Source organism: Neolamprologus brichardi, chromosome 9 (assembly GCF_056152115.1).
Source record: "Neolamprologus brichardi isolate AB-2024 chromosome 9, ASM5615211v1, whole genome shotgun sequence".
Classification (NCBI taxonomy): Eukaryota; Metazoa; Chordata; class Actinopteri; order Cichliformes; family Cichlidae; genus Neolamprologus; species Neolamprologus brichardi.
Window position 1 is genome coordinate 36508433 of NC_142112.1, and position 21184 is coordinate 36529616.

Below are 21184 nucleotides of genomic sequence, written 5' to 3' on the forward strand. Positions count from 1 at the left end.
GGTCACCTTCCCTGTTACTGTCCAGAAATGAGGCAACATAACCGACATGACGAGCTGTGGACTGTGAAGCATCATTGTAGCCACTGACAGGAAGTCTGATGGTCTCTCTGAGCGGCGGTTTTACATGTAAAAATGGTTAAAATAAGCGTGTACAGCTGCTGTGAAAGAGGTTCGTCAGATGACTTCATTATGAAATCAAGAAGGCTTCTGTGGCGTCGCTCGTGTCACGACTTCATCATCAGAGACACTTCGATTAGAAATAAATCAGCTCGGTCGTCATGGTAGCCAAAAAGGACAGCTTCAAAACAACACAATGGCAGACGTTCATCTGCCGTCTTTTGTGTACAGTCTCTGCATTGTTACGTGCAGGTTAATGCGGTCTGAAGTTGCCGCTGAACGCTCAGGCGCTGTAGCTAACGAATCCCGACATAACATGTGGAGCTTTATTTCCTCGTTCCGACCTGTTTCTCCTGACGGATCGCCGGAGGAGGAGTGAATTATTCATTATTCCCTGAGAACGAGGTCTTTACCACAAGTGTAAAAAATGTGACGAATCTCCTTATTAGAGAAGTCATGTTTCAGATTCTATAAATCATCCTCAGTGGTGTGTGTGTGCGTGTGTGTGCGTGTGTGTGTGTGTGTGTGCGTGTGTGTGGGTGTGTGTGTGTGTGTGTGTGTGTGCGTGTGTGTTGACTGTGTACGAAGCGCTCATGGCAGATGGTGTTTAATCTTCTCCGGCCATCTGGACTGACTTTCTCTGGCGTCTTTTAAACGCCCACACACACACACACACACATACACAAACACAAGGCATTTTACTGAGTGCACTCAGGTGTGTGTGTGTGTCCATGTGTTGTGTGTATGAGACAACATTCTTTGGAAACAGCTCATCCAATTACAATTTAGACGGTCACAACCTTCAGACCTGCAACAAAAAACAACAGACACTGTGTTTTTGAGTGTGTGTGTGTGTGTGTGTGTGTGTGTTGTCTAGACTGGAAAGTTGTCCTCAGATTTGGGGCTGTTTGTTCTTCTTCTCTGAAATCTATTTATGTGTTTGGGTTCAGCACTTAGAGGCTATTTGTTCTCATCTGTGGTCATCACAGTGAGTGTGCATGTATTTGGGAGGGAGGCAGGAAGTGTGTGTGTGTGTGTGTGTGTGTTGCGGGTCTGAACACCTAAAATGGAAACCTCTGCCCCTCCCACGCTGGCTAAAGTGGATATTGATGGATACAGAAAGCGCGAGAGAGAGGAGATATTGATTGATAGGAAGAGTTATAAAGCGAGGGAGGAAACATGTGTGTGTGTTTGTGTGTGTGTGTGTGTGTGTGTATTAAAGTGAAGAGGTGGATAATAAGGAAGAAGAGGGGAAGCTTTTTCTCTCTGTTTAGTTTCTGTCGGGATCACTCTGTGAATTCCTTTGTGGTAATAGGCAGGGTCACTGTGTGTGTGTGTGTGTGTGTGTGTCTGTTTTGTGAACGAGGCATTGTGGGTCTAGCCATTGTGAGGTCACAGGGTGGTGATGTAATCTGTGTAACGCGGCGCCGCTTTTCCTGAGCGCAGTGGTTACTCGCTCTCTCCAGGAACAGATTTATCACACACAAACAAACCACACACACAAAACCTGGCCTTGTGACCTTTGACCTTCATTCTCTGTCAACCTAGCAGTGTATTAATGACTCTACATGCTTTGACCTTCCTTATAAGTGAGGAAAACAACCCTGCAGGGCCGATCATTACCTGTTAAACTATCAGTTATTGTTTTGAGTCTTTCAGGAAAAATCTTCATCCTGACTTAAAAACATCCAAAGTGATGTTTTTATTCCTGGACTGTTACAGAAGCTTAGCACGAACTGCAGTTCAAAATAATCCTCCTTTGTCTCACACTGAGCGGTGGTGCTGTTTTAGCTCCGCCCCCCTGAACACTGCCACACCTGTGTCTGATTGCTGGTTGTTTTTATGGACGGCTTCTTCAAATTAAACACATTAGAAACGTGTAAATTTAATTTCACAGTTATTGTGAAGCAGAATCGGCCCCGAGCATCATTTCCTTCAGGAAACAGTTTTCGTTTTGCTTGATTGTTTTTCGTTTTCTTCCTTTAGAAGTTCAGCGGACACAAAAATAGGACTGCAGATTGCCGCGATGACGGGCCGATAAGTCTGCGTGCTGATTGCTTTCTTTAATTTAAAATCAGCTTCCTGTTGTTGTTGTTGTTGTTGTCGGTGATGAGCGGCGACGCAGTGATGAAAGGGCCTGCAGCCAGCAGTTATTGTTCAGTCTGCAGGTTCCTGATTAAACGCTTAATCTGTGAGACGTAATTTCACCCAGAAAACCTCAGGTTACAACGTCGTACAACGAGCAGTGTTGGGATTCTCACTCGTGGAAACAGCTCATAATGTTGTATATTTATTATATTTCATTCGTGCTTTGATGTAAAACAAAACGAAGCAAAATATCGACTAAAATAAGTAAAAAACAAATATTTTTTAAGACAAAAGCTAAAAAAACTCCCATCTGTGATCGTTTAACCACGTAAAAAGGTCTCTGTGGCTCATACGGAAATATCTGAGGGGGATTTTGGATGATGAGCGAGGAAGAGGAGGTTGTTTTTATTCATTTATTGTTTTATTAATATTACCGAGGAGGAGAGGAGGAGGTGGACGAGAGGAAGATGCTCTCAGATGTCTGACTGACCCTAGCTGGAATTTGACACAGAGACTCAAAGCTGCCCGCCTCCTCCTCTTCCTCCCCCTCTGAGCCTTCATCATCATCCTCCTCTTCCTGTGGAATTTCATGTCACACACTTCCTGCTCTCAGAATCACAAACGCCGTCTGCTTTCCTTTCCTTGTTATGTTTTATTTTAAACAAACTCCTCTCCTGCTTGTCCTTTCTCTCTTATTTCCTTTCCTCGTGTCCTCTCTTCTGTCATGTCCTTTCCTTACTTCCTTTTCTTACTGCTCCTTTCCAGTCAGTTTTCCTTGTTTCATCATCTCTTTATCGTTCCTTTGTCCTCTTCACCTTCATAGGTACTTTCCTTTTTTATCTCCTCGTTAATTTCACCTCATCGTTTCTCATTTCCTCTCCTCTTTCCTTTTTAATTTCTCTCCTGTCTCGTCTTTTATTTCATTTTTTTCTTTGTCTTTTCTTAATCTCTTCTATTTCCTTTTCTTACATCCTTGGCTCTGGTCTGTTTCCTTTCCTCGCTTCCTCTTTTATTCCTGTTCTTGTCCTCCTGGCCTCTCCTGTCATTTGCCCTCCTTTGCTCTGTTTCCTTCCCTCCTTTCCTTTCTAATCTTTTGGTTTCCAGCTTCATCATTTTAGATGTATTCAGACGATGCGTTCAGTGACCTGTGGGAAATCACACTGTAATATAAACAGTGTTTATCACATGCCGCTGCAGACAGACACAGACTCTGAGGGCGTGATGTAAAGTTTGTTGGGGCGTGGTGCTCCAAGGACAGATGTGTGCCTTCCTGTGCAGATGTTACCAGGGAAACAATGACAGGACATGCTTTAATCACCAGGACGAACAGCTGGAGGGCCTTCCTCTGTCTGTGTGTGTCTGTGTGTGAGAGAGAGGGAGTGTGTGTGTCCATCAGTGCTGTGTGCTGTAACACGTTTGTCCAGTTAGTGAGTTTGAGCGGCAGCGTGGTGACAGGAGACAAGCGGGATGAAGACACTTTTATTTAACGTTAGAAGCAGGCAGTACCAGGTACACACACACACACACACACACACACACACACACACACACACACACACACACACACCATGCAGACATACAGACTGTTGGTACAGATTGTCGTTAGCTGGCTGTCTGCGTTTGTTACATTTCTCGTGATTCACAGTGTCTTTGGTTTCCTCGTAGTCTCGGTGTGTTTGCATTGTTTTTGAAGTGTGTGTGTGTGTGTGTGTGTGTGTGTGTGTGTCAGGTTTAGTGGGGGGTTGTGAGCAAACGTGCAGCTTTGCTTTGGCAGCAGAAAAACATATTCTCGCTGTAAGGAAGCGTCAGCTATTTCTGCCGTTTCCTTTCATGACTCATCTTAACTCTGCATATTTTGACTTAAAGTTGGAGTAAAGTTATTCAGACATGAGCGATCTGCTCTCGCCAGATGTGGCTCAGGAGGTGGAGATGCGCCGTTTGATCTCGAGGCTGCAGCTTAAAGCACATAAAATAAAAGCAGTGAGAACGGGTGAATGCAAACCCCAGCGGGTCAGTAACACAATGCTGAGCTTTTGTGATGCTCTTTAGGTTTTCCTCTGTTGGCTGAATATGTCAGAGCCTGAACAATGCCGGGCTGTGAGGCCGGCCGCACCAACAACGAGCGATTTAGTGGTGTGTAATTAGCGAGCAGACGTGGATGGATGTGAGCTGAACGGCTGGAACTGAGTCGTAACACTTGCCGGCTGCTTTGATTGATTATTGATGAGTATTTATCTCTGACTGCAGGATTTATGTGAGCGATGAGTCTCTCACATGGAAGGAAAAAAGTAATTCACCAGTTTTTGCTGTGCTGCAGTGTGTGTTTGTGTGTGTGTGTGTGTGTGTGTGTGTGTTTGTTGGCATCAGATGAAGCGCTTTGATTTCCTCTAATGAGAGGGGAGAGCGACCGAATGAAAGGACGGACGAGTGCAAAGACAGTGGGTCTGCTGTCCAACAGATCACAGCGAGGTGTGTGTGTGTCGTATGGACATATCACCATGGTAACATGGTTGGCATGGCGACAAAGTTTTCTGTCTGCGAGCTGTCCCCCTTCCTTTGTCCACATCTCTCTCTCTGTGTCCATCCCACTGTCACTCAGTGTCTCTCGCCCCGTGTTGACGAGCTTCGTTAATTAGGGTTTCGTCTGATTGATTTTTGTTTAGCGAGCGGTCAGAATTTATAGGAAAATGGATCAATATGTGTCAGATAGTCGATCATACCAGAGTTGAAAACTTTTCTTTCTTCTAAATTTTTATATTTTTTGTTTTTTTAAGTTTAGTTTTGGTGTTTCATTCCCGTGATTTTAAAGAGGAGATGACAGGAGGGAAAAACACGGAAAACTCGTGACAATGACTGAAGACGACGTGCGTGGGCAGGGTAGAAAACAGCGATGTATTTACAAAAACATAATTAAGTTAAAAGAACGCGCATTTATCGGCTGTTTGCTTGGCTGACGGTGTGCGTGGAGGACAGGAGGAAGTCGCGGGGCCTGTCGGGGACAGGAGGCTGCAGGAAGGTCAGAGCGTTTACAGCTGAGCACGAGCTCCGCTTATCCAGATAATCACCCTCCAATCAGCTCCTGCAGGACAAAGCTTACCACAGCCAAAACAAAACAGAGACACCCAGTGACCGGCCGGACTTTTTTAAATGTAACTCATTATAACGCCAGAAGCCATTAAACGCTATTAACAGTGGAAAGATGTTTGTAAGTGTGACAACCTGTTTGCTGTGACTTCAGGCACCTGCACCAGCACATCACAGACCACTGAGTCTTTGATGAGTAATGTCTAGAAAGGCTGTGGTGCACGTGTGAAAGCAGCACCTCGGGACGCGCGGTGGACTTTTCTCTTTCATTACCTTTCACTTGACAAAGGATATTGTGACTGATGAGCCCGCGAGGAGAGTTTCTGTGCTCTACATCATCTCAGCCTCCAGATTCACATCCTCCCAGCCGCCTCTCTCTCCGCGTGCTTCTCGGTAGATCGCTTACCAACAGGATGAAAATCTGAGCCTGAGCGCGTCTGATGTGCCGAGCCGTGATTGAGGATCTTGTCTTGCCAGCTCTTGAATTAATGATGATGTCCTCCCTGAGCTCCTCCTCATCTATTCTTAATGCTCTCGCTCTACTATAGAGTTCGGCCTCCGCTGCAGATCGTATCCGCCTCTCTCCTCCATCTTTTACCCTCCCTCTCTCATTTCTTACTCGTGTCTTTTTTTCTTTTTTTTGATCCGCCGTCTCGCAGATTAAGCTTTTATGTTTCTTTTTTTTCTCTTGTTGCTTTCCGCTTTCAGATTTGTCCCTTTCCACCCACACTACCACCATAAAATAAGATAAATTCTTGGTGAAATGAAAAGTACATTGGATACAGTGGAATACAGGATTTCTTTCTTTAGCAAAGGCAAAAATTCAAGAGAATTTAAGTTTATAAGCTCTAATCGTTCATTTCTGAAATGTTAAATTCTGAGTTGTTTATGGAGATTACACTAAAATAACAGTATTATACTGTAAAGCTCATATTGTGTACAGCACACCATCGTCATAGCGTTACAAGTTTACAGTAAGGGTTGAATTCTGAGCTCTTCTGAATTCTGTCACGTTCACAAAAGCAGTTTGAGGTGATTTCAGCTTTGTAACGTGCTCAGGTGGGCTGTGGTGTTTAAACATTACTGCCAAGAAAATATCCCGACTAGGGATGCACCGATACCGGTATCGGGTATCAGGCCACTCCTGTCACCTAAGAACAGGAAGCTGAGGTATCGGTGGTCCAGGCTGCTGCTGCTGGTGTAATTTGTCGGGATTAGGGATGCACCGATACCACTTTTTACCGATACCGATACCCGATACCGGTATCTTTTTACCGATACCGATACCGGTATCGGTAAAAAGTGGTATCGGTGCATCCCTAATCCCGACAAATTACACCAGCAGCAGCAGCCTGGACCACCGATACCTCAGCTTCCTGTTCTTAGGTGACAGGAGTGGCCTGATGTGGTCTTCTGCTGCTGTAGCTCATCTTTTTCAAGGTTGGATGTGTGTTCTGTTCAGAGATGCTCTTCTGCATACTTTGGTTGTAATGGGTGGATATTTCAGTTACTGTCAGACCTTCCTGTCAGCTCGAAGCAGCTCGCCCTCTGACCTCTGACACGCTCGGCTTGAACTTTATTGTTCCAGTGATCAGTGCTCATAATGAGCTCAGTGTGTGTGTGCTTCAGATGGGTTTTCCCCTTGTGGCTCCTCAGTGGGAGTGTCTGTCCTTATATGGTAAGGAGAGTCAAAGCTTCTTTTTTCTAGGGACAGCCAATCAGAAGAAAGGTTTACTTCAGACACGTACAGGTTGGATAGGATGGACTGAAGTTCTGCAAAGTATAAGATAAACAAGGATTATTTTGAGCTGTAATTCATGCAAAGCTACTCTTTTTTTTTTTAAACATTATGTTTATTGACTTTTATATTACAGAATAAGCAAAGAATAATAACATGAGATTTATATTAAAGAACATAGTCCCCAAAATAAACAAATATAAATTAAAAGAAACAACAATAATAAAAATAAATAAATAATAAAATTCATGCAAAGCTACTCTAATGCAATCTGAGAATAACAGGCCCCCTTTAAACAGAAAAACATTGATGGTCCAAGTCATTACATGACAGCAGATCATCTGGAGTTGGTCACTCCCAACAGGTTAGAGTCATTTTAATGTTTTGGTCCTTGAACTCTCCTAATAAACTGGCTTCATGATTAAACGCACAGATTCAAACGTTAATAGAAAGCGTCGTCCTGCTGTGCCTCTGAGTCCCACACCGTGGCGTCCTGCTGTGCCTCTGAGTCCCACACCGTGGCGTCCCTCTCTGGGTTTTCTGTTTCTGTAGGTGGAGCTCTTTTCTTTCAGATCTCCTGCGGGTGGCTGTCGCTGTCCTCGTGCAGCCGTCCCCTAACTTACCGCAAAGCTCGTAAAGTGTCATATTCAGCTCTCGTGCAGAGACCGAGCTTTAAAAGGCAGCGTTTGATTGCATTAAACGTTTCTGCTTTTCTGCTGAACCCGCGCTTTCATCTCTTTGACAGGTGCCTCTCAGATCTGAGCCTCTGCGTTCGCGTGCGCGCGTCCGTGTGTGTCACTCGATGCGAGGCCGACGGAAATGCACTTGATGCCTCTAACCTGACAAATCCCAAACGTGTGTGTCTCTTTGTGTGCTTGCGTGTGCGCGCGGTGGCCATCCGGCCTGTTAATTTGATTGCGTAACGGGCTTAGAGGGCACAGATTGTCTGGAATGGAATCCCGCTCGCTCAATCCATGATAGCTGCTGCCATGGAGAGAGGCTTCACACACACACACACACACACACACACACACACGTCTGCTTTGACATTTGAGGCGTTTAGCTGATGCTTTTACCCACTGCTACTCACGCTGAGAGCAACAGTGGAAAAAGCTTTAGTTCAACAGGAATTTAAAGCAGCTTCTCACACACACACACACACATAAGGAATACATAACAACAGCCTGGTTGGCATTATTACTCGAGTCCCACTTGCATCTATTTTTATTAGTGCAGTTAATAAGGGATATGCATGTGACGCTGGAAATGTTTCCTCTCATTTCCTCTCGCTGTCTGACACTCGCTATCCGCCGTTAAAGTAAACTCAGACGCAGCCAAGATTTCCAGGCCAAACTCTGCAGTGCATGTAAATAAAAAGTTGACAAAAGGCGCCTAAAATAACCCGCGTGCTTGTGAAACTGAGAAACTGGGACCTACTAATAGAAGTTAAGGTAAAACATTGTTGACATACATGAAGTTTTTCCCATTAAATCAGCTAAAGCTAAACCATCAGAATGGTTCATTTCCTCTGCAGTAGCTTTCATTTATCGGATGAAGTAGTGCAACCTTCATACTATTATGATTAAAGTTTCAGGCCCTTGAACTGCACAGGCTGATCAAAAATGTGCATTTTTTATCTTTTCATAACTTGTTAAGTAAGTAAATAAGCAGGTGAAAGTTTCAGAGCTGAGAAACTGCAACCAAAGCTGCTCAAAGTGCCGCCGTCGAAAGCAAAAATCTGTTTTTGTTCAGCACAATTTCTTTAAATGTCATCAGCTTTGAGTATCGGTGTCGTGGGAAAACTGAGCCAGTTTCACGTCTGTGACAAAAATGTGTCTGGCTGATCGTTGGTGTTGGGCGGCAGTCATGTGAAATTGTCCAAAAGCCTCATTCAGTTATTTCTTAAACAAACAGAGCTGAAACTTTCACATGTGCATCCCCGCTTTCCTTCCTTCCCGCCGCTCAGGTCTGATCATCGGGGAGTTTTGTGTTTGTGAGTCATTATTTTGACACAGGCTACAATTGTTAGACGAGCTTATGCATATATTTAGCCTACCACTGGTGAAAACTTTTATTTTTGTGATTAAAAATGGCTTAAAAGACTTCTGACATGATGCTATTTACCTTCAGAAGTTCAGGCTCAATCATTCACCCCTCTCTCCCCTGTGATTTTTTACCTCGATTTATTTATTTTCTGATCTTTCTGAACATTTTTCCCGAGTTTAAAGCTCAAATCAATGAATTCACTCTGACTTTTACTGTTTTGCTTCGACCACGATGCACAGCTCTCTCTCTCTCTTCAAGAACAGTTTCCGGTCTAAAAATCTGTTTTCTTTATTATTTGCTTGCTTGTTACGCACAAGTCTACCGTTGTTTACAGCGCTGTCGGCCAACGTTTTTTTTCTTCATTTTATATACTTCCGAAAAGAAAACCTAATTTCTGCCGTTCAATACTGAACAAATTTAAACTTTTTAAAATTATGCAAAATGCAAAACGCTTAGCCATGTCTCTAATAAAACCGCTGTAACGTCAGAGGTAATGTTCATATGTTGATTAATGGTTTTCTTTCGTTTTTGACGTACTGCAGAATATTTTCATAAAATCTCAGGCCAGGAAAATCACCTTCATGTTTTTTGGTTTTATCCTCAGCTACTTTGACACAAAGGCCTCTGCTGTGACGCTCACACCTTTGATAAAGTCTTGCGAGTGTCAGCTTCCTTTTTATAGATACAAAATATGTAAATGTGCTGATCTGAATTATAATATTTCTGTCAAAATTTCCCAGATTCAAATCGAATTGAATCGAATCGATTTGGGACCTTGTGAATCGGAATTGAATCGATTCTACAAATCAGTGCGTTGGATACATCACAACAGCTTATAGCCTGAAGCGGGTGGAGACCAGGGGGAAAAGTGCACATGTAGACATTGTTATTGCCTCTCTGATAATTTCAGCATCATAAAACGCGATTTATCCGATTTTGTGTTCTTCCTGTTGTTTTATGGCTAACGCAGAGTTGGCCCGGAGCCGGCGAGCTGCTGCCCCACTCGGGGCAGTGAGCAGTCGAATGAGCTGAAATGATGAGCAGTTTGTTTTTCTCACAGTCGGTATTTTCCCCTTGAAATGCCAACACAAAACTCGCTGCGTGTGCAGTTTAAACCTTATGAAGTTTACCTGCAGTTTAAAGGAGTGCTCATCATTTGCTCCACCACTATTTTAAAGCTTTTGTAACACAGATTTACAATATAAAAGACAAATCTACTCTTACTGTTATAGTGAAGCACTACAGTGATTGCACTGGACAGAAGTGTCTGACTATTTAGCTCCATCTGCTCATGTCTGCTGTTGGTGTGGGCACGTAGTGTTTGGTTGGTGTATCCGAACTTCCTGCTGCTGCTACAACTTTATTAGTTCATGCGTCCTGTTGACAGAGTGTAGTATCGATGCAGGTACTCTTTAGCTTTCAGCCCAGTCTGCTTTGATTTTCGCCTCGCTGGTTTCTGTCTGCGCGGAAACGAGCGCACGGGCCTGAGAGGTGACAACAGGTGGAGGTAATCGAAGAAATGTCACCCGTCCTTTCGGTGGGTGACATTGTGCACATTGTGTCTGCGCGAGTGGGGGCGGGGTGTTTGCGACAGGTGGAGGATGTTTGGTGGGAAGCGTCCACATTGTGTCTGTGCTGGAGCTGAAGCGGGTTGGCTGTGGGTTTTGTGGATGTTTGATTTGCGTCACTGTCGCCTCTGCGTCAGCGCCTGACTTTATGCACGTCTGTGTCACAGTGTGGTTGTTGCATGAGCAAGAGGCGGACCACACGACTAAATACAAGATATTTTTAAAATATGTTTGAGCAGTAATATTTGTGACACACAGAACTTTAGAAAACTCCTAAAATGTGAATACTTCCTATATTTTTCACACGTCCTTTCAAAGCAGGGTGACTGTGGCTCAGGAGTCAGAGTGAGTCGACTACTAATCTGAAGGTCGGGGGTCTCAGTTCTTCTAGTCTGGGGCAAGATACCCGAGTTGACCTCAGCTTGTGTGTGTGACTGTTAGGTCAAAGGGGCAAATGCACAGAAAAGGACGTGCTTGTATCAGTGTGCTATCTGTATCAGCTGTTCCACTTTAGGTTTGTCTGCACCGCTGCACTCGATCCTGTCAGTCGCATTCTGACCACCGACGAGCACTTTGTGCATTTGCACCTGATTTTATCTTGATTATTATCATAATTCTGACTTGAATCACCATGAAGCCTGCATCATTGCATCTTTATTGTTTACCTTAAGCACTGATGTGCCGATTGAATCTGTGCACAAATGAACAGAGTTGTGAAAATGAGGAGAATGTGCATAACGGCGCTGGCTGAACACGAGCTATTGTATCAGCATAATAAAGACACTAGATACTGTAGGTTTACAGCCTAATACAGTCATACACAGATCTCCACTGGAATGAAATCAGTCTCTGCTGATATGAACTGGGTAATGTGTTAGGAATGAAAGGATGCCTCATTGTTTGATGGGAATGAAAGCGATCAGCCTACAGAGGGTTGAATTCAAAGTGAAAACATTTAGGTTTGTCCACTTTGCTGTAACTTCATCCTCCTGGAGCGTTATTGTGCAGCAGGAGGAACCCAGGACCCACTGCACCAGACCAGTGTGACAGAGGAGGCTCCAAAGTGCCGATGCCTGGCCTGTAGAAGTCTGTGCAGCCCTCTGTGAATGTGCCTCACCGGATCATTACTCACCCATCATCAGACCACTCATGGTGAACAATGTTACAGGCAGGATAACGATCTCCATTCGTTCTCCAGACCCTTTCACATGTGTCACATGTGCTCAGGCCCAATGGTGCCATGGAGTGAACACAAGGCCCATTAGACGACGTCAGGCCCACCCTTTGGTTGGTCAGAGTCACAGCAGTGAGACTGTCCTGGGAGACACACCAAACCTTCAGTGTGGGATGTGTGATGGGGATTTGTTACCTCTGCATGCTATCACCAACAAAAACATCCCTACAGAATAAACCAGGTGTTGCTTTTTGGGCGTTGTTGCACTGTTGTCCTTCTAGTTCACATGAGATTAATTTCAATATCCCAGAACTTAAAGCGACTTGATGCTGTATTAAAAATTGCTGAAGTATCCTCGAGGTGTCTTTCCACCACATATTCACAGCTGTTAAGATCTTCATCGCTGTGACATCTCGTCACATTTCTCAGCACACATCTGGATCAAAACAGTTTTCTGGTAACATGCGCTGACGTGTTAAACACCAGGTTATGTTACTCGAACATCCTGTCGCAGCTTCAAGTCACTGATTCTTCTCATTTCTGACCCCAGGCCTTTATTCTTGCATTTACACAGTTCTGTTTTGTTTGTTTTTGTTTTGCATTATTTAACATTTAATTATCTAAAAATGTTCTACTTTAATCATTAGATTGTGATGTTGTGCAGCAAACCATGGCTAACAGAGCTGGAGCAGGAAGATCTGCAGCTGTAGAGGCCTCGAGGCAGATACTTAGTGACAGAAAGGAGCCATAATTAATGACATCTGAACTTTTTTTATGTGTCATAGATAGAGATGGCACGATACCACTTTTTTATGTCCGATACCGATATCATAAATTTGGATATCTGCCGATACCGATATGAATCCGATATAGTGTGTTTTTAATCAATAAAACTGTTTTTTTTTTTATATCTTGCTGCATTTTGTATAAGTTTATACTCAAGTTTAAATGAACAACAACACTAAAGCTATTCTGTTATACCTGTATGTAAAAAAATACACTGCACCCAAAATATTTCATAGTTCAGCAACACTGATCAATCTAATAAACTTAAACCTGCTCCATCCTCCCTATTCTGGTATTTTAAAGAGTACTTAGCAGAAATATTAAGCAACCTAACTAATAGGGTTGCAAACTCTGAGCAAAAATAAATAAATAGGGAACCACCCTCCACCTCATGATGCTTAATCGACGTAATCAACTTTAATTTGATGCAGGGGGAAAATGCACAGAAATAAATTAATTTTCAAGAATAATTAAATAGATTCAACATCTTTCTTCAACAGAACTGCAGACTGCACAGATGGTACTTTCCCAAAGGAAAAAGTACTACAGCTTACTAGGGTATATTAGACTTAACAGTTACTATATACAGTAATGGACTTCTATAGATTTTACATCAGATTAAAACTTTGGGTGTAAGAGTCAGATAATTATTTATTAAAAGATAGATATTTTAAATGAGAATAAGAAAGAAAAGTATGTCTTTGTGCCCCCTTTTCCCTGTTCATGCCCCATCGGCCCCCCTGGCTAAACTTTGCTAGATCCGCCCCTGCACAGTTACCAGCCGTCAGCTGCGTAGAAAAAGATCCTGGTGTAGAAAGTAATATTAAATAAATTCTAACAACATCTTATCAAGCTTAATCGTGCTGCTGTTGTTCAGCCGCTGGTTTCCTCTTTCTGGTGCAAAGTGGGCCAAAAACAAAGAAGAGAGACGGACTCGCGACAGAAAAGCCGATCAGCTGATCATTAAGCAGTTTCACGATTGAAGTAGCGGCAAGAAGAGGCAGTCGCTCCATATATTGGTTGTTAAGCTTAACGCGGGAATGCTTTACAGAAATTCAGAGATGAACTTACACACTTGCTTTACTTCTCTCTGGGAAAACTTCCTCGGAGATGAAATGCTGGTTTGGTAGCAAGGCTACAAATACACACAGCTGCTCTATCACGTGACCACACTGCTCCAACGTGCTACGGTTATGAGCCGAGTTACGCCGTGTAGCAAGTTTTGTGAGGTGCTTTTTTGATATTTAATGGATCGGATTACATTTTTTATTTCTCGCCGATATCCGATCCAGTAATTTGGGTCAGTATCGGACCGATACCGATACGTAATATCAGATCGGTCCATCTCTAGTCATAGATAAAGAAGCCATACAGGTATGCTAAACACAAATAGAGGCATTAAAAATATTCAGCGTACAAAGGTGCTGACAGGGAATCAGCTCTGCCACGCCTCTCCTTTGGGAAGAAACATACCTAAAAGGCAGTTGCACACTGTTGCACAACTTTCCAAGGAATGATGTTGTTTAACCTGGAAATTGTACAGAAAAGATTCCACAGTGTTGTCAGGCTTAAATGTGCCCCTGATTGGATTTTGAACTTTAGTATTTGCTCATGTCAGTGTCACACTTTATTCACAAACCCAACCTTATTAAAACAGTCTATAAATAGCTGTTAAAACAGTCTTCTATTATAGTTTGGTAATAATTAGACTTCAATAACATCACCAGTATGCACATTAACAGCCTCTGAATGGGCCTTTTTGTGTGTCTATTTATTAGAAGTATCTTTGCGGGGAAACCCCTGATTTCTGATAGATTTCTTCTTCTTGTGTATTTGCAACGACCTTCCTGTCTGTGTGAGTCAGCATGAGAAGGAGTAAACATGTAGATGAATGAATCTGTGTCTTAAATGAAATATTTACACTCCAGCGTGTTCAGCTGACACTTTAAAGATCGCACTCATTGATATTTTTAAGTGAAATCTGCATGTGGGATGTGAACGCCTGAGTGTGAAAATAGATGTGGGAGTTTTCTTCCTTGTGGTATTTAGTGGTGGGTCGGAGAGTTATGTGAGGGAGTGGGGATCTCCAGGACACCTGGTGGAAACACTGGGTGGAAGGTTACAGCTGCGTGTTGGTTGAGGACTGGAGAGAAGTGGGGCGGGAGGGGGGATCCCAGTTCCCTTCTGGATTTGGATCTCTCCTCCTCCTCTCCTTTTCCTCCTCTTCCTCCGGGTATCCCCTCACACTGACTCACAGACACACACTAGTTTGTCCGCCTGAGTCCAAAGTTATCGCCGCTGCAGCTCCCGGCTCCTCGGTTCAGTTCAGCTTGTGATGACACAGTGTGCCGCCGCCACCGCCGAGGCCAAGCCGGCATGCGTGAGCGCTCTCGTCGGCCTCATCAGAGCACTGAGGAGTCGGCTAAAGTCGCTCCGACAACTCCTGAGACCGAACCAGAACGGCGTCCGCTGGGAGAAACCTGGAGGGACGGTTTTAGACTGCTGTGGACCGAAGCCGTCCAGTCTGGCTGTGAGTTTCTCTGCACGCGGGGCATAAAATAGTCGTCTTACATCCTCCTGGCAGTAAAAATGTGCTCATCAGCAGGTGATAAATAAGACAAGCTGTAATATTGATCCAATTGCAATGCATTTGAACATTTGAAGGAGTCCTCGCAGCGCTGACAGCTTTGATTTCAGAGGATATTTGGCTCTAAATTGGTGGAAACTGAGGTTTATTTTGAGTTTTCCTGCTTTTCTGAGCTCAGGTACCAAAAGGACCGAGTCTCAGCTCGGCGTGGGTGTGCGTGTTTGTGAAATCAGCTGGTGGTGTGGTGATATTTCTGAAACCAGATGGCACACAGTTCAGATTTGCTGTTCATTCTGAAGAAAATGTTAATTTGATGGCCTTAAAATTGAGGCTGAAGTGTATTTGTTATACATATACTTATATGTAGGCAAGAATAATTAATTCATTGTGTATCTGTGTGTGTGTGTCTGTGTTGGGGGCTGTTAAGGCTTCAGGGGAGTCGGGTTACGTCCTCTCAAAATCTGACGTGTCCTACCATCAGCTTCAAAGGTCTTTGTCCCACAACAACATGTCAGAGTGTCGTCGATCTAATGGACACATTTCTATAAATCAGCTGTACTCTGTCCAGCAGTGTCCCCCTGCAAAGGTCGACCATGATGCTATTTTTGGACAGTATGTCAATTGAATGTATTTCTGTTTCACGCGTGACTGAACGTTGGTATGGAGTTACGTTTGTGTCCAGGTTATGTAATCAAAAAGAACAACGACTCAGTTTTGAGAGCGAAACTTTAGCTTTCTGACGTGTTTCAGTCTTAATGAATTATTAGCAACATCAAAGACTGCACATAAAATGTCCCGGGGTTGTTTTTGTCATGTTTGTTGGACAACAGCGTGGAACAGTTTGTGTTAATTAGGCCTGAAATCGTAGCGATTCACTCACCACACAGGCACAGACTTCTTCAACAAGCTGGTGCTACAACTTGCTGCACAGCAACATGTATTATATCAAATATTGAAGTAAAAAACATGTTTGGATGAGTTTAACCCAGCACAGTTCTGAAAGGATGAAATTAGCCGTAGAGGCCAAAGCTGGGTTTGTTTTTAGCAGGATGTCTCTACTGTAAAGTTGGACGTTTAGCATCAATTTTTGGAGACTGCCTCAAGTGGACAGTAGAGGAACTGCGGTTTTTGGCTTTGGTAAAATCCTCAGTAAATAAATAAGTGAAGGAGTCAGTGCAGAAGACAGAAAGTATATTTCATATAGAAGAAGAGAAAGCTAGGTTGTAAACTGAAGCATCAAGCATCCCACGAAACTACTTATACACAATATGAAAGAGGCGCCAGGATCAGCAGATTTCCTGGTTCAAAGCTAGTCAAGCATCAAGGTTGTTACCAAGTGAAGTAACAAGAATTTGTTACATAGTAACAAGAATTTGTTACTATGTATTATATCTTATAAGATATAATACATAGTAACAAATTCTTAATAATAAAGACATAAAAACTAACTGTAGGTACTTTCAGGAGACACAGTGCAGTTCATACCACAGTTTTCCTTCTGAGTAATAAATGAATGATTGTAATATGAGAGGGACTCATCTAACCCAACCCCTGAGCCACGGCCGGTACTGGTCCGTGAGTCGTTTGGTTTCGGGCCGCGAGAGTTGAGGCTCGGGTGTGAAATTTATGGTTTTCAGGGTTTTTATCGGTTTTCAGTATTATTTTTTAAATTGTTTCTATCATTAGTTCGGTTTCCCTGGGTCTTTTTTTTTTTTTTTTTTGGTACCGTACTGGTTTTATTTTGTTGTATTTATCTGTGACACCTTAAAGGCCAGTCCGTGAAAATATTGTCGACATAAACCGCTGATCTAAATGACCTCAAACTTGAAACTTTGCTTACTTGGGTATCCAGCAACAAACTCACCATGTACAGTATACAGCACTACAGTACACCTGCACGAGTCATGCAAACCCATACCACGAAGCTCCCGGTGCACAGTTTTTGTGCCGATGTTAATATCAGAGGAGGTTTGGACTCTGCAGAGCGCTGGTGACGGCTACGGGGAAAAGTCAGTGTCACTTTTTCTCTCATGGCTCGGTTGCTGTGCTTCCTAAGTGCTTCGCCTTTGCAATAACAACATCTTACAGTTAATCGTGCAATATTTAGGAAGGAAGAGATTTCACAAACGAGCTTGTTGCAACAGTAGCATCCTGTTACAGTTGAATTCAGTGAGTTTGTTAGAACAGCTCATTCAAATGTTCACAAACTCAGACTGAGCTGAGGTGTTTGACTTTATGCACGGGCGGCACCGGGACTGAAAACAGCTGAATTCAAAGATTAAGAGGCCAAGAGGTCAAGAGCAGACTGACGGACAAACACAGAGTGCTTAATTTTACAGTGAAGGGAAAATTGAGGAGAGTGAACATCTGGCCAAGACATTTTCTTAGTTTTCCTAAAGCTGCACAAAATATAACAATATAATAAAATATTGCAGGCTCTGCGGGCTCTGTTTGCTACAAAAAACACGTCACCTGGGTCCCCGTCTCAGTCATGTCTGACCCCGTGATCTGCAGCATCAGCAACAGTGGCACACTTTAATTCATAATGCACGAGGAAATCTCCCTGAAGCCGGTCGCACGTACAGCTCGAGTTGATTTCCCGGTCGGAGCAGAGGTTGGAAACATGCGCTCAGTTTATGTTAATCTAATCTGGCGGCTGTAATGTGTCCGCCGGCGAGGTCTGCTGCTGCAGAAGTGTGTAACAGCATCACACCGACTCAATCTGGCCTCTTAATTAGATCAGACGGCAGACAGATGATGTGAAGCTGCTCCGCTGCATCGTGGCCAGATGTGCTTCTCAGACCTGTTTACAGGAGCTTCTGTTTGTTTGGTTTGGTACTCGAGCGTGTCAGTAAACGCATCACGGCGGATATTTCTGGACGACTGGATGAGGGAATTTTTAAATCCTGAAAGGATTTTTTTGCTGTGGTTGTCAGGTTCAGGTTTGTCACGGGGAGTTTTCTGTAGAGCCCAACACCCGAAACAAGCACAGAAGGAGGTCAGAGGTCAGGAAGGACACAGTGGCAAGAGCAGACAACAGACTCTGATTTGTTGACGTTAACAGCAGTTTGGTTTGTTGTGCTTGTGAGTGTTGACTTTAAAGTTAAAATGCCAAACTGCCAATTAACACATGCATGTAAAATGGTTTTATAGGGTCTCCTGTGGCCTAGAAAACAGCTGTAATTCACCGAACTGCACGAGTGGCATTTCGTCAGGGCAGAGAGTCAGGATCTCCTCTCTGCTCAGTCAGTTTTGACATTTGAGTTTTTCCACAAATTGTCTTGACAAATAACAGTTTTCACTTTAATGCACGTTGAAAATGCTGGTAAACAATTTAAAGCAATCTTGATATAGACTCACATATTCTAACACAAAGTGTTACGCTGGAAAAAATCAAAAACCTTTCCTGATTTAACTTCTAGCCGCTGGAAATCCCACTCGGCCCCGACGATGTGCTCCAGGGTGGAGGACAGAGAGCCGAACTGTTCCCTCTCGTGTCCGTGCTGATACGAGATGGCCCAGTTTAGCTCGTTTCCTCTAAATCTTCTACCTTGGATGGCTCAGGATGTTACGGTAGAGCTCCACACTGATGCTCGGGGATGAATTATTCGTGTTTCTTTAACTTTAAATAGAATTTAAAAGAAAAATTAACTTATAAATAAAAAAGGACACAAGTTCATATGGTAGGGAGGGAGGCACCTCTAATCCCTGCTAATGCCTGCACTGCAGGAAGTCTGATGGGCTGGGTGCAGCAGGCTTGAGTCCCTTGGAGAGTCGGTGCAGCGCCGATGAAGTAAGTGACAGAAAAGCTAAGCTGACAGGCAATAGATGGTGGACTTTGTGACAACTTTGAGTGTTTCCTCCTCTAGATGAACTTTGTAGACTGAAGAGTTTCTTTTAGTCCTCTTGTACGGTGGCCCTGAGAGGTCAAAAAAAGGAAAACGTTACAAAAGCTCACAAAACACATGAATCGTGCAATTAAAACACAAATTACATTACATTTTGTTTCTCTGCTTCTTTTCTAAAAACAATCCTTTGAATAGTTTGGTTTCTGTTGCTTCCACAGCGGTTGGGTCATGTTATTGTCTAATCACGTCTGCTGTGTTTTTTGTGCATTTGCTCGTGTTTATTTAGGCTGCAGTGCATTTGACCTCTCGGGGCCACCGTAATCTTGGCTTGACCTAAACACTATGAGTTTGAACTTTTAGGGAAAAGGAAATGCACTTCATTTATTACACTGTAACAGCAAAATGCAGAAGAGTAAATGCATTCATAGCCTGGGAAACCAAAAGTGATTATTGAGGATAAAATCCAAATATTGCCCAGCTCTATAATCCTGTGAGTGTTAAAAAACAAAACAAAAAACGAGCTAGTATTTCTGTCTGACGCTGAAACTGAAGTAGGCGAAGTCGTACTTTAGTGTAATACCAATTTGTTCCATAAGAGGGTGCAGCGAGTCACCATAACCTTTATTTAGTGTTAAAGTTTTAAACATTTTTATTCTGAATGATGGTCTGGAAAAAAGGTAAAGTATTGTTGGGAAGCTGGAAAAACCACAAAAAGACCAGCGACAGGTAAAACACTGCCCCCTGGTGGTGGAAGTTTTAGCTAAATTCTGCAGAGGATAGTTACAAAACATCTTTAATGCGTGTTTTTGTGCCAGTTTAATGTCTGTGGTGGTCAGAAGCCCCACCCACCTGTCGCTCATGCACCTGGATTGTGAAGGGCCAATCAGAAGAAAGTTGGGTTAAACAGGGAGGAGCTTGCTTCAGACGGAGGAGGAGTTCATTATCAGATAAATCACACAAAGCCTCTCCAGTAGAGTCCAAGAGTGTGGAGCTAAACACGAGCAGATCAGATCACCGGTAATTAGTTCAGTCATTGATCAGCAGGGTTTCTTCAGTGTGTGTGTGTGTGTGTGTGTGTGTGTGTGTGTGTGTGTGTGTGTGTGCGTGCGTGCGTGTGTGTGTGTGCGCGCAGAAATGAACCGTAACAGCAGAGGGAAGTTGAAACACCATCAGTGTGTTTTTATATATAAGAAGTAAATATAAGATAATGAGGATAATAACAGGTAAAAGAAGCATTTAACATGTGTGGGGGCATGCAGGTGTGCGTATACCTGTGTGTTATTTATATGTGTGTGTGTGTGTGTGTGTTATTTATATTTGTGTGTGTGCTTGGTGCACAGGTGCAGGGTTTGCAGTTTTAATCCTGTGATTAAGAGGTGCTACATGAGCATCCTGTTGCTGCAGCTCTGATCCTCCATCTGCGTTCTGACTCACACACACACACGCACACACACACACACACACACACACACACACACACACACACAAGTATATTCAAAACGTCAACAATGCGAAACCCGTCAGTTTTTCTCCGTCTATTTCCATCAGTCAGCAGCGTCCAAATTGTTTTTGTGCGTTTATCAGCTGTTTGCAGCTCTCAGCCTCAGTCTGGATGTTTGGTCTCATTTACATTCAGCGCTGTGATGTTAGCGCGAAGAGCTGAATAATATTTGACTCTGAACTAGCTGTTAAACTCAGGTTTTCTCTTTTTTTTCCTGTGTCAGAATAATCACCCTCATATAAGCGCTACTGGTCCTTGTACAGTTAAAATATAGTTAATATAGTTATGTTTCATAAACCAAAATATATTTGATGTGTGAGTAAATAAAAGCCCACTTTAAGGAAAACAGTATTTTACAGTCTGATATAGAGGCAGCGAATGTAACAACATTTTAGTAAAACTAACAACTTTTGTTGCGTTGATAAAAATATTAAAAAGAAGTTATATATATATATAAGGATATTTTGAAGTTGAAAGTAATGATGCTCACATATGACAGACATGGTTATGATAAAAAAAGATACTTACTTATACTTTTAATTGTGATTAAACTGGAAATATGAAAGTAAGAAAGAAGACGTGAGCTGAGCTAAAGTCAGGGAGTGAGTTCAGCTGTGAAGCAGTGACAGAAGTAAAGGAAAGTTGGG

The 21184-nt window shown here is 43.1% G+C and overlaps 1 protein-coding gene across 2 annotated transcripts in view; it reads left to right on the forward strand.

Annotated features, from left to right (window-relative positions):
• The window catches only part of rps6ka3b (ribosomal protein S6 kinase A3b), a 70894-nt gene that overhangs the window by 24170 nt on the left and 25540 nt on the right, over window positions 1-21184 (forward strand). Inside the window, exon 1 of one of the 2 annotated variants that reach the window (XM_087846491.1) lies at window positions 3658-3714. The exons of the other annotated variant lie outside the window; for it this stretch is intronic. Within the exon in view, the coding sequence (XP_087702617.1) occupies window positions 3673-3714 (42 nt within the window). The 5' untranslated portion in view covers window positions 3658-3672. Of the gene's footprint in view, window positions 1-3657; window positions 3715-21184 lie in introns of those variants that run through there. 2 annotated transcript variants of the gene reach the window in all.